We start from the raw sequence: 13,169 nt of genomic DNA on the forward strand, positions 1-13,169 counted from the left end.
AAAGGCCCTCTCAGGCAGGGATTAAGGAGGGAAGTGGAGACAGGATGAAAGCCAGGTGAGTGTTTGGTGTGAGGACACTAGCCTCCAGCGGAGCGAGGCCTTGTCGGCATCAGAGATGGCCACTCTCCTCGGAAAGCCAGCAGAAAAGAGAGAGGGAGAGAGCACTCCTCATCCCAAAGTCAAGGCCCATAGTGCCTGTCAGTACCAGTTGAGCTGCTGCATCTTTTATGAGGAAAGCCCTGTTGCTTATTATAATATTTACAGACATTTAAGAAATGTGAAGCGAGTGCTGTTATTGCATTAGCCTGGCTTGGTGGCCTTCACTCACCAGCTCAGACAGAAGACGTTATTCTAGATTTGATAAATCAAATCACTAGACAAAACTGCAAGGAGATGGAGAATTGTTTCCCCCTGTTACTCTATGTTCTCCTGCTCAGCTGAAATGGAAATCCTCATTTCTTCTGAAAATCTGCATGAAATTGTGTAATTTCATTAATCACCATACAACCATACAATACTCAACCTGCTAAGACGTCGAAGCTAAATGAACAGATAGACTGCTGCCTGTCTGTTTTGTTAGGAATATCATCACAGAGCGTTGCATGTTTACTATCTATGCACTCCTATACAGCTCTGTTTATAGTCTGTGGGTGAATTTGCTCCCATCTGTTTCCTCAGGGGGGATGCTGTCCTACAACAGAGCCGTGATCTCCGGCACTTTCCATACGGGCACATGCAATGTGGAGACACGCTTAGACTTATATCATATCAAAGAGGAGAGACAGAGAGGCTTCAGCAAACCGAAGATTCCCACATTAGCTTAGTCAACACTACTGCCTTTCAGGTATAATCCTCTATAGGAATACTCCGGTCCCCTATTAATACGATCTCATTTTGCTTCCCTCCTTCATTGCATCTATCCTTCTTTCCTTCCATCTCACCCTTATTTTATGGGGAGGACAACCCACAGAGGAACGCTATCCATCAGGCTGGCTCAGAGGGAGAAAAAAATAAAAACTTGAATAAATATTTCATTAGATTATTCCATGATTTAATGTGCTTCTGCTTGGCTGGGGTCTACGGCAATATCTCTGGTCCATTTATAAATGCATTAACACAATGATCCCCGACACTAGCTTAATATTGATACTCGGCCGGCCCGGCCGGCAGACTGGAGCAGCACAGGGTTTGTTTTGTCTGTCTATCCACTGTGCTGAATCACTCCTGCAAAAAAAAACCTTTTCTCCTTCTTTTCTGTCTCCGTCTTTCTCTCTGCATTTCTTCCTCTCTCTGTCCAGTACGTTTATGAGTTCATTTCCTTTTCTTAAATGCATTATATGAGGGACAATTTCACAATCTCAACCAAACCGATATAATTATTCAGCAACAAATCCACCCAGACAAACAGACCAATTCCTAAATTCCACTCTGAAACAGATTAAAATGGCTCTGACTGCTTTTCATCTATACGTCCACTTTTTTTTTTAAAGCTGAACTGTCAACTATCCAATAATTTGAGGAAACAGAATAAAAATATCCTTCACACCATGAGAAAAATAATATTTACCGACTAAAGCCTTGGTTCTGCATATGTGCATGAACGTGCACGTGTGTGTTCTGCGCATGCTGTAAGTGAAAGCTAATTAGAGCCAAAGGGAGAAGTTTTCACAGTCGGTGATAAATTCAACATCAGGAAATCCTCTACCTATTAATACCAATTGGGCGACAATAATTGGCAGGCCATCGACAGCGTGGGCAGAATTAATCATTTGAAGAGGGAGACTAGACTGCATTTTTAATTGGCAGAGGCAGCCACTGTTTAGGGAGGCAACCAGCTGATCACCCAAGAGACTGCTGCTTCAGACAATGCACATTTGCTAATCCTCTTGAGTCAAGTTATTATGGCCATGCATTATTATCACGCTTTACAAACTAATTCCATGTTTTCCCTCATGGATTACCAAGGGGAAAAAAATCAGTTGCATAAGAAAAGAGGGGAGAATAAACACACACGAGACAACAAACTGAGGACGAAATGAAAATCAAAATGACAGAATAACTGCACTAAGAATGCACAGAACTTGGTACGATGAAAATAATGCTTTTGTGTGTGTGTGTGTGGGTGTGTGTGTGTGTGTGTGTGTGCGTGTGTGTGTGTGTGTGTGTGTGTGTGTGTGTGCGTCTGTCCCTCTGTCCATCAATGTCTGTCTGTGCCTCTTTGAGGGTGATGTTCCACTATAATTCCATCAAGACCATACTCATAATCCTTTCTGCTTAATAAGATAATTTACTATAAAATAACCCCATCAGAAACCATTGACATATTATGGTTTGATTACTTATTGTTAATTGTGTGGCCAGGATTCATTATATTCTAAGCCAATTAATTTGACTAAAGTATACTTAACTAAACTAAATTAGTTGTTTGGAAGTTAATGAATAAGACTGTGAATTAAGTTTGACAAGTGTGCTTGAGGAATATTTTACAATTAACCTCTGAATATTTACTTGCATCTCATCAATTTGCGTTTAAACAACAAACTAATCTTTAAAATTACTGAGATGTAATGAAACTTGATGGAATTGAAAGGTAACAACAAGGCTAGTGGTACGTCATACCAGTGGATATAAAAGTTCACAGGCAAAAAAAATCTTTTTTCCAAAGCATTTCCATAACTTTTTCAAAGGTAAAAAAGAGGTCATGTTAAAAAAACACATTTCTTTTCAAGGATCAGGTTTCACTTTGTTATTGTTCATCCCCTTTTGAATTTGAATTTTGAATTTAAAACAACTGACAAGGGACCTGTGGAAGACAGCGCACAGAGCTTTGAATGAATACAAACAGCACATCTCATTAAAAGATTTTAGGAGAAGAATTTTCTGTGAATTGTTACACTAACAGAGTAAGAATGATGTAATAAATTGATTCTGGTGATGATGAAATCAAGAATACAGACCAGAAAGCTTAAATGGGAAAACAATCTAGATATGCAATTAATATACTACTATACTATACTACGCTATACTACTATATTAATTAATAAACTAAGAATTTGTTCCCCTATAGTTATAATTGTGTCGTATATTTCACTTGAAGTACATGCAGATCTATCCGAGCTCCATTCTCTCTCTAAGTGTCTAAATTGTCTGTGCCCTGACTTCAGTGATCAGGCAACAATCAGTCAAGAGCTGAATACTGCAATCATTATGCAATACAGGGCAATGACATTTTAACACACATATGCGCACACATGCACACGCGCACACACACACACTCACACACACATACAAATGCCAAATGAATGCTACTGAAAAATATATTTCCTTCTACATATTGACAATATCAACTCTAGAATCAATCTGCATTTGATACGGCCAGATTAGAACAGGCATGTGGCTTCATAAAATATGTCTGTAATATAGAGTAGAATAATATAACGGTATGTCTGATATTGTACCTTTATATGCTTGAACATTTTGTTATCCAAATGCGATCATAGAGATTTCGCAGCCAGGAGCAAATACTGTAGATTACCAGGTAATGTCAGTAAGGACATACACATAAAAAAATAAGAATCCTATCATTTTCATTCATGGGAATGTTCCTCCGTTTATATAATATCACTCATATTTCATTCATCATCATCTCACTTGTAAGCTTGAAGTTATTTGTTTATTTTAAGTTTAACATTATGCTTGAATTAATAAACTGTGCATCAATCAAGGGACGTCACCGTATATTAATGAACAACTAAAGGACAAAACAATATTCTATTTTTGATACTTTCCCACCAAAACAAAGGCTTCATGAAGGTTGTAACCTTTGTCATGGTAGGAAATGTCAGATCTTTATGATGGTGATTCTATATGTCATAGAAGACATGATACTGTGATAATACAGTGTTTTGCAAATGGCATTTACATTACTGTCATTGATTGTCATTTGTCTTTTCTAAATGTCACTGCAATAAAAGTCTTATCTCATGTACTGTAGCATCCATCACATATCAACATCTGCTCTGCAGGAATGCAAGATGAGGAATTGCAAGGGAAAAACAGGAATTTAGGAACAGGCCTATTTTTTTTTTTTTTTTAACCGAATTGTGACTAAAAGAAGATTTCCATTTAAACAAGGACAAATCATATTCATGGCTGTTTGTGGTCTGCGTCATCTGTGGGGCAGTCTTAGAATTAGAGAGATGAAATCACCATAAACATGAAAATGCAATGTAAATGTAATGTAAACATAAGTCTAATAAATATTGTTTGGACAATGGTGGTCTTGCTCCCTTCTAATAATGGATATGGTGTTGCAAGCAACTATATCGACTATAGTGGCCCAATGTGTTGAAATTCTGATCATAATGAACCGGATCACTTTGGTCCACGTCATGACTACGTGAAAGCCTCTTAGGGATCGTCACTTTGAATGTGTTTTATCAATAGCTTTACAATGTAAGGGTACAATTCTCAAGAGGTTATGCTTTTCATCCAACTTGAGTGCCCTTGAGCAAAGTGGATCAAATGATGTCAGGAGATGTGAGTGCAACAATGCTTGAACAATACATGGATAGACAAAGATATGTTTACCAAGACAGGTAAACATGTAATTAGGTTGAAGACGTCAGGATTATTTTACTGAAATAAACCAATCTTAAAGTTAGTGGCAAGTGTGGTGATGATGCTGAGGATGATGTTGAGATGATGATGATGATGATGATGACGTCTACATTGCGTGATTGAATGTGAGGGGGACCACATATTGTGAAATTAATTTGCCAGCAAGGCTGTGATCTACACAGTAGGCCTATACATCCGTGATAACCAACTTCAGTATGGAAGGTGGAATTTGTCACTGTATATAGTGAACTGTGTGGATTTACACCCTCTCCCTCCAGCCTTCCATTTCAGCAGGAGCGGCGCAGCATCACTGCTCGCGTCGTGGCGACGTCCGTCATCTTGTGACAGTTCTTGCGTCCCTATTTTGAGACATTGTGGTATGGAATTGATTTCGTTGTCTCGGGTTTGCAACCAGCCCGCTCCGTTCGCACATGGGGAGATGTTAAAGAAAGCATATGGATGAATAAATGATGCCGCCCCTCCGCAAAAGATGGGACTGGCAAGGGAAGGCTCTTTAAAAATGCATCCTTTCCAAGCGCCTCTGCCCCACTTCTGAGAGCGCGTTAAGAAAACACAATTCAATTGCAATAAAATACAGAACATAACGGTGGATACAGTTTAGTACGCCTATCACCCTACTATTCTTGATATTGAAAGCAATCGCAATATTTGAGACGCGCGTATTTTGGGTAGCCCGAAATAACCAAAAAAAGACTATCAAACATGGAATTATGAATTATCCAGATGGGAATGTATATAGGCTTTGAAAAGAAATATTAGGTAGTCAAAAATTCAAGGGAACTTAATGCTTGAAAAACAAAACAATCAGAATTGGGCCACTACATCATGCGTGTTAGACGAAAACATGCATTATTCTGAATTGCTTAGAATTATAGGTTTCTATTATGTCTGGAATGATTAAGCCTACACAAAAAACCGTAAAAAGTGACATTAGGCTAAGGAAAATACGCATATTTTCCGAGTTACAATTTCAACACAATTCTGTTCAAAAGGCACAACTAATTATAGGCAATTATTAGGCTATGGGCCTCGCAGCCGTTCGAGGGGGGACACGTTACCTTTGTGCATGCCGGTGTATCGGTCCTTAAGCACTGTCAGTTCGTGGATTTTCCCAAACTGTTCAAACAGGGGTTTCAGGTCTTTTTCCTCCAAGTTCCGCGGTATCTGCCCGATAAACAGCTTAATGGCATCTTGGTCTTTCATGTTGCCGCTCTCCGGATGAATGGAAATGGGTTCTGACCCGTTCATGGGTTTCGGAAATGTGATCTGAGGGTACTGGTGCTGATGTGGGATAAGTAGTAGTGGTTGTTGGGTCGGTGGTGCCCCCGGTCCGGTGAAAACCAGGCTGGAGTGAGCGGGCTGGGGCTGCTGTGGATGGTGCTGCCTTCTTGTTTCAGTCTGAGTGAATCTGGCCATTCTGAGCTGGGAGCAGAGTGGATAATAATGACAACACACACACACACACACACACATACACACACTGTGAGAGAGCAAGCACTCAGCTGGAAACCAGGCTGACTTTCTATCCGACACACAACACACACGCACACACAGTACAAGGCAGAGGGGGTTGATAGTGGCAGAATAAGCGCAAAAGAGCGATATTCGCCACTCTGGAGCGACACCCACCGTCATTTATGAAGTACTTCAGCCTAGGTTGGGCATTATGGGCATGGATTTTTGAAAAGTATGGCTCTGACTTGCATATAGAAAATAAGCTAAGTATTGTGCAACTTTCTCCTTCCTTCTCAAGCCAAAGCATGCAGTAGGTCTGAAAAAATAAAATGCATATCAGTTCATAAGATGTTAAGATAAGCTCAACACTGGTATGAGGATAAATGTTGAAGATGCAACTATATCCACAAGGCCTCTGACCACCAACACTGTGTACCTCCTCAGATTTGAATTATTGAGGCCTACCCACAGAGAAACTGTGTGCTGCACTGCTCAAATGTAGGTCTGCATTCTTAATATAAAGATATAAAGAGGCTCTCAATAGCTTCTTTTCAACAACAGAGCTACAGTAAAAGGGAGTTGCAGGCTCGTTTTTTTAATAAATAAAGACCCAAGTAATTTCTGTTGGCAACAATACGCAAAAAAGAATCACAGAAAGTTTGTTTTGGCAATACCAACACATGTAAGTACTCATGAGGACTTTTGCTTACATTGGTAGTCTGTGTAATGGAAAGTAGGCTATTCATCCCATACTGTACTGCCTGCCTAGTTTCTGACATTCACCAACCACTGCTTTATTTGTATATTGCCTAGTTAGCCCTGGTTGAAATAACAATAACAATACAGGCTTCTTGCTCCCTCTTCTGGAACCCAACAAGAGGCTGGAGTTCATTTTGTAGCTCTGTTGTCTAGCTGGATGGAACAGTGGACTCTGTCTGGCAGTCAGTCATGCTTTCAGAGGGTTTAAAGAGCAGACAGTGAATGTTCAAATGTGCTTACTCAACTTAAAGGGACAAGAACTCCCATTGAAACTGTATTATACAGTATAACATGTATTTCATAGACTTAAGAAGCTTATAAAAATTGCTGCATAATTTTATGACACGTGACGTATACAGCTGGCATGGGACTCTGCTACTTTGCACGATAGATTTTTAAAATATATTATCTGGTACTTTGGTTACATGCTGTAACTGCTATTGGCGGCAAGTGCTCTATTTATAGGCAAATTCTACTGCTATTGGCAATCGGTCATTAGATTGAGTCAAGGGACCAGCAAAACATTAAGCACAACATGCTTAATTAGGAGACTTATTGTAAGTACTTTTCTAATAGCAAGCAGACTAATCCCCCATGAGGGGCTTTATTTGCATTGTTTAGCTTCTCTTTACAGGCACTGTCAACAGCACTCAGATCCAAATCCATCATCAAAATAAAATTCTCATTTAAACCTTACTGAAATAAAAACTTAACTACAGACAAAACTAAGGCAATAGACAGGGTAGTTTGACTTGCGACTTAGCCACAAACCACCCTTTAACTGAACACATCTGCTGGACAGATTTCTAATTACAGCGTATTTAACAGTGGATTAAATAAAGTGATATACTGTCTGTGACAACAGACTCGAGGCTGCAAGGTGAATCGATACCGCTGGGCTGTCTTGGCTGCTGCTGCTTCTGTTACTGTGGAAGAGCAGCACCATAGGGGTCCCGTCCTAGAACTACAACTTACGGATGGCTGCGTCAATGTCTGGGAGGATTGCCTTCAGCTGGTTCCACTGCTCTGGGTTTAGCGCTATACCTGTAGATGGGGGGAAGGAAAGGTCTGCTTTCAAAAGGGCCTTGGTATGCTGTAGACACAGAAATGATTAGAGAAATAACACTGTGGCCAACAAGGTGCAGGGTTGAAAAACTTGAAGAAAGACATGTGCTATGCAGAATAGCTGGTTGTTTTCATTGGGTGGAATGAGGGAATAATTTCAGCTCTATTGAACTGTGCTCATGAAATTTCTTTCTGCAAAGTTCAATAAGTGCAAGTCTAGAGGGAGAGACAGCAGCAGGCAGGAATACACATTGACATTACCAGTCAATAAAACAGTGGGTGGTAGCTACACAGACACAGGGCATCGGTTATTGTAAACATGTTCTTTTGAAATGTGAATGTAATTCTTTCAAGCAGCAGGTCCCAGGGTGCCCTGCAAGATACCTTTGGTCTTGTTACCAAACTGCCGTTCCTTTTCAATCTCTGCATGCAAGGCACATTGTTATTTTGGGCTCTGTTGATCATGTTATAAAGTATATTTATTGATTAGAAGAGGCAGGGTATTCACCGAATCTGGCTGGCCATCTGAATGGGAGCTGGCAGGGACAGGAGTCAAAGTAGATGCGTTTGGTGGATGGCTCAGCATGTTAGCTTGCTTACATCTGTAGTGAGGAAACAAACAAACATGCATTGCAGCTCTTATTGAATAAGAATACTGAGCTGTCACAGCACTGGCTCACCAGCCTCTGAAGGAGGTTGAGTGGCTATTTTTAGGGATGTGGTCAACACAGGGGGAGGGGGATTGAGAACTTCCACTTCATGGTTTTTTATTGACCATTGCCATTAGTGTTTCGCCAAGCTGAAGGCAGAGACAAGAAATCAATAAAGGCCACACTATTCGTGTGAACTAAAAAGTTACATACAATTTAGCTGGCTGGCGTTGCTTGTTAACCAGGCTGGACCCTGGAAGGGAGGCAGGCTGGCTTGATCTGTTCAGCCTGGGAAGGTTGGGAGGCCCAGAGGGAGAGACAGGAGACAGCTAGGGGATTCATTTTGCATTCTCTGTGCACTTGCAGACATACAGACAGACACAGGCAAACACACACACACACAAACGCACACTTCCTAATTACCCAAATTCAATATTATTCTCACACATTCTGTAACTCGCTTGCATATTGTGCAAACACAGGAATGCACATAGGCACGAGCATACAGTACATATGCACACACACGATTTAACTTGCCATATGCTATCTAGTTATGAGTTAGTGGAGTCAGTGAATGAACGAGGAACTCAATATGAACTTTGTGAAAAGACAAAACAGAGTGTGGAACACTTTGCTGTTAAGAGAAAGGTTCTTCTATGCTTGGGCTGCCACGGAAAAGTTCTGAAACTATAGTTGTGGTTTAATAAGCGGAAAGGGTTGGAGGTGTCCCCCAGTGCCTAATTCACCGTTGCACTTCGGTTATGCATTGCAAAGCATGCTCGCTCAACTGTAAGGTGTTGTTCAAGAAAATTAGGGTGTGATGTGATGATGGCATATCACACTGGAGACAGTTTTATGGACCGCTGGCTTAATAGGCTGATGAGATGTGATAAGAGCACCTTTCCTTCCAGGCCTCAGGTCCCCGGTCTGGGAAGTGCACAACTCTCAGATATCGATCAGAGCTTTTCCACGGAAGAGAGACACTCTAACATAGCGCGTCTTTCCAATCTGTTAACACAGATTTGAGTCATAAGCCATTAGAACCATAGGCTCCGTTAAATATGGAGCCAGCAAATAATAAAAATGGTGAGTATCTATCATTATTATCGGTATTCCCTGTCAAAAGTTTGAATTTCTTAATTCCAATGAAACTTCACATCCTGAGTTGACAAAAAAGAAAAAGACCTGCACCCAGAACCTGGATCCTGCCTCTCATCTAAATCCTCTATCCTTGTCCCTGTGTACACTCATCCAAAACCAGACATGGATTTAAAAGCATACGCCTATACAAGCACATGAACACACCAATCTCACGCTTTTAAATCCAACTCAGGTTAGTGCATGTCGTCTTTAGGGGCAAGGGGACAGAGAATTGGCACTTGAGATTGGATTCACTGTAAGAAGCAGTCTTGGTAATCCTCTCTTGACCTATAGATAATTACACCGGCTTTGCTTCACTCTCTATAGACTAAATGAACTGGCTTTTTGGAAAAGAGGGACTTGAACTGTATGCTAGGAATATAAAAATTTCAATTTTCCCAAATTTTGCCTTTCCAATCATCTCCTGATGCCTTAAGTGACCATTAACAGATTAAAAAGTTTGAAAGCCACTCAAACTCCTAATATTCCCAGTCTACTGGAGATATTACTTGATTCTGGTAGGTTCATGGTGATTGGTTTATTTGGTTCTTGCTCTAGACCCAAACCTAGAACATGGCCTCCTCCTCCTGCATGGGGATGCCCTGTGTGATTCTTCTTGGTTCATGTTCAGCACCTTCTCCTGCAACAGGCCTCCTGCTCTGTGTTTCCTGGGTTGTAGAGAAGAGCAACAAGCATAATTGGAAGGCATGACATTTAGATTGATGGGCTCTAAGCCAACAGTGAAGCCTAATTTAATAATACACCCAAAGTTTACTCTAAATGAGGCGTAGGACAGTGGTTCTCAACGTGGGGTCCGGGGACCACCAGGGGTCCTTGAGGGCGCTCGAGGGGGTCCGCAGCAAATTGATGAATTGTTAAACTTCAGCATTATTTCATTTACAAGAAGTGAACACAATTAGAGAATGTAGAAGAATGACTGTTCTGATCATAGTTTCTCTGTTATCTCTCTACCTACAATACAGATAGTCATGGGATTCTGGACAAAATCATATCTGACAATAAAAATATTCTCAGATTTGGGTCCGAGAGACTAAATCTCATCAAATGGGGGTCTGGACTAAATTAGGGTCCTTGATATGAAAGAGGTTGACAATCACTGGCGTAGGATATATAACCCCATGGGCTGCCTGTGACTGTTGCAGTATTATTGTTTTAGGAAGACGTCGATGGCCTGGGGCTGACTACGTCCTGAGTCACTACCATCTGAACTAGCTACTGCTGCATGACACCTTCGATTTGGGCATTGTCAAAGTCTGTTTTAGCATAAAAGTACTTTGTGAATTCTATCCAGAACAATTCATACAATTAGATTACATGGTATTTGTGACTGAATGGCACCTGACCTGTACGTGGCGTCTCCTCCTCTTGTTCAAACAGGTCAGTGTTGTAGAGCGTGAACCTGTCTCTTTATGCTAGCTGACCCGAAAGCGATTTATTTTATGCCGCACATTTGCACCCGAGGAGCAACAAGCGAATATTTTCATGCAGTGTTCAAATAGAAGACACAGGCAAGTAAAATAAAGGACTGGACACAAAAAGTATGTTGTATATTGTCAACAAATCAACGTGGCAGTGGCACTGTTTTACGCGGAATTGGGCCAAATTCAGCTCTTCAGACATGTCAAATAGGCCCCCTGATTCTGAGCATTTACCCTATAAAAACGTATGCTCCTGTAGTTTTCCACCAATAACAGAAGTAGCCTATCTACAATCAATGTGCCCGTTACAGACAACCTGTGGCGAGGTCTGTTCTCCTGCTATCTGAATCGCCGGGTAGCTAGCTTTCCGAAACAAACCAAACTGTTTGCAAAAATGTCGCTCTCCATGTCTCCTCTGTCCACACAGAGTGGGCAGAGAAGTGTTTGTTTGTGCCAGTGACTGTAAAAAAAAAAAAAACACACTCAAAAACAAAGCCTGTGTGTTTACTGTGTAGTCAAATCATTTCTGTGACAAAGGAGTAGGTTACAATTTGAGCAAGCAGTCCAAGACAACGCACTGAAACTTTGATACCACTTTTGCAGTGGACCCTGACCAAATCAATAGGGTCGCCAATTAGCCATATTGTTGCCCATTTTAATGTAAGTAAGATAACACACTGAAATACTACTGGTTGAATATATTTGTACCTAATTTATTTGTTTGATAATATGCTCCCAGGCCTAATAGCATAGGCTACCAAGGATGCATCATAATTGTTTACTAAACTGTTAAAGTAGGTCTACAATAAAGATAATTCAAGGTTTTTATTGATGCCTTTTTATGAGCATAAGCTTAAGAGCTTGGATCAAAAACTGGAAATCGAAAATGTATGGACCCACCCCTCTTTCAATTTCAATTTCATAATCTGGCCCCCATCCTAATGTAATTGAATGGCCCAGGCATACACTCACAATATTAACCTTCCTCATCCCATCCCTCACAATAGCCTATGATTTGAGTTTGTATTCGTCTTGACTTCAGCACTGACTTCAAATTGTATCTCCTGTCCCACCAAAACTGTTACTGGTATGTATATTATTCAGTCATTTATGGGCATGATTTGTGTTAATATGAAAACTAAAGCCTAGTAATAACTGTCTATGTTTAGAACAAAAGTCACTGCTGTTTGCCTTTGTTGGGCAGAATAGGCTGCTACTCCTCCTGTGTGTGTGTGTGTGTGTGTGTGTGTGTGTGAGTGATCTTGAGGAAAAAACAAGGTGCCTTAGTGATTTTCAGATGGCCTTTTGATTGTCGTATAGGATGGAAATAAATTCCACTGTACATTCTTACTACTCACTGCTCCAAGTGTTCAGGAGGGATATCCCAATGACCCTGACCTCAAGATATTGATCCTCAGTTAAATTGCACCTACATTTTCTAACCACCAGATGGAAGCTGTGCTCCGTTCTGATTTCCTCCCATATCCTACCAGTCATTTAAGGCCATCTGAGTCTGACTAATGAGTAACCTGAATTAAATTATTGCCAGTTCCCCTAAAGCTATGTCTTAAATATCACATTTGCTGTTGACAAATCCACATAATTCTATTATATCTTAATACTTTCACCCCTTTCAATTTCCAAACATAAATTAGGCTATGCGTTTGATGGCACTGGCAGTCATAGCAGAGATTAACATGAAATGGTAAGCACTGGAAAAATTTTAATGCTAAAAAGGGTGCTACTGGAACATCATCATACAAAATGTATGTTTGATAAGGAAATGCAGTCTGTTTTAGAAGATTTATCCATCCATCCATCCATCCATTTCATCACAGGGGTAACAGGGCAAGTAGAGCAGCCCAGAGATCCTCCAGCTCCTCCAGGGGGATCCCCAGGCGCTGCAAGGGCTGCTGAGAGATGAAGTCCCTCCAGCGTGTCCTGGGTCTGCCTCAGGGAATTCGCCCAGTCGGCTGTGCCAGGTATATGGGAGCCACCAGGAGGAGGTTATCATTACCAG

At 40.9% G+C, this 13,169-nt stretch overlaps 2 protein-coding genes across 38 annotated transcripts in view; one reads left to right on the forward strand and one right to left on the reverse strand.

Moving 5' to 3' along the window:
* Window positions 1-6,096, reverse strand: part of celf5a (cugbp, Elav-like family member 5a) — a 175,555-nt gene extending 169,459 nt beyond the window's left edge. For 35 of the 37 annotated variants that reach the window (XM_071908373.1, XM_071908359.1, XM_071908370.1 and 32 more), the window contains exon 1: window positions 5,700-6,057. In XM_071908373.1, the coding sequence (XP_071764474.1) occupies window positions 5,700-6,057 (358 nt within the window). Of the gene's footprint in view, window positions 1-5,699 lie in introns of all 37 variants that reach the window. The other 2 variants (XM_071908338.2, XM_071908336.2) reach the window with 1 other exon arrangement.
* Window positions 1-13,169, forward strand: part of LOC139929162 (uncharacterized) — a 383,413-nt gene that overhangs the window by 23,459 nt on the left and 346,785 nt on the right. The gene's annotated exons all lie outside the window — the stretch shown is intronic.

The sequence above is a fragment of the Centroberyx gerrardi genome, chromosome 9, assembly GCF_048128805.1.
Source record: "Centroberyx gerrardi isolate f3 chromosome 9, fCenGer3.hap1.cur.20231027, whole genome shotgun sequence".
Lineage (NCBI taxonomy): Eukaryota > Metazoa > Chordata > Actinopteri > Beryciformes > Berycidae > Centroberyx > Centroberyx gerrardi.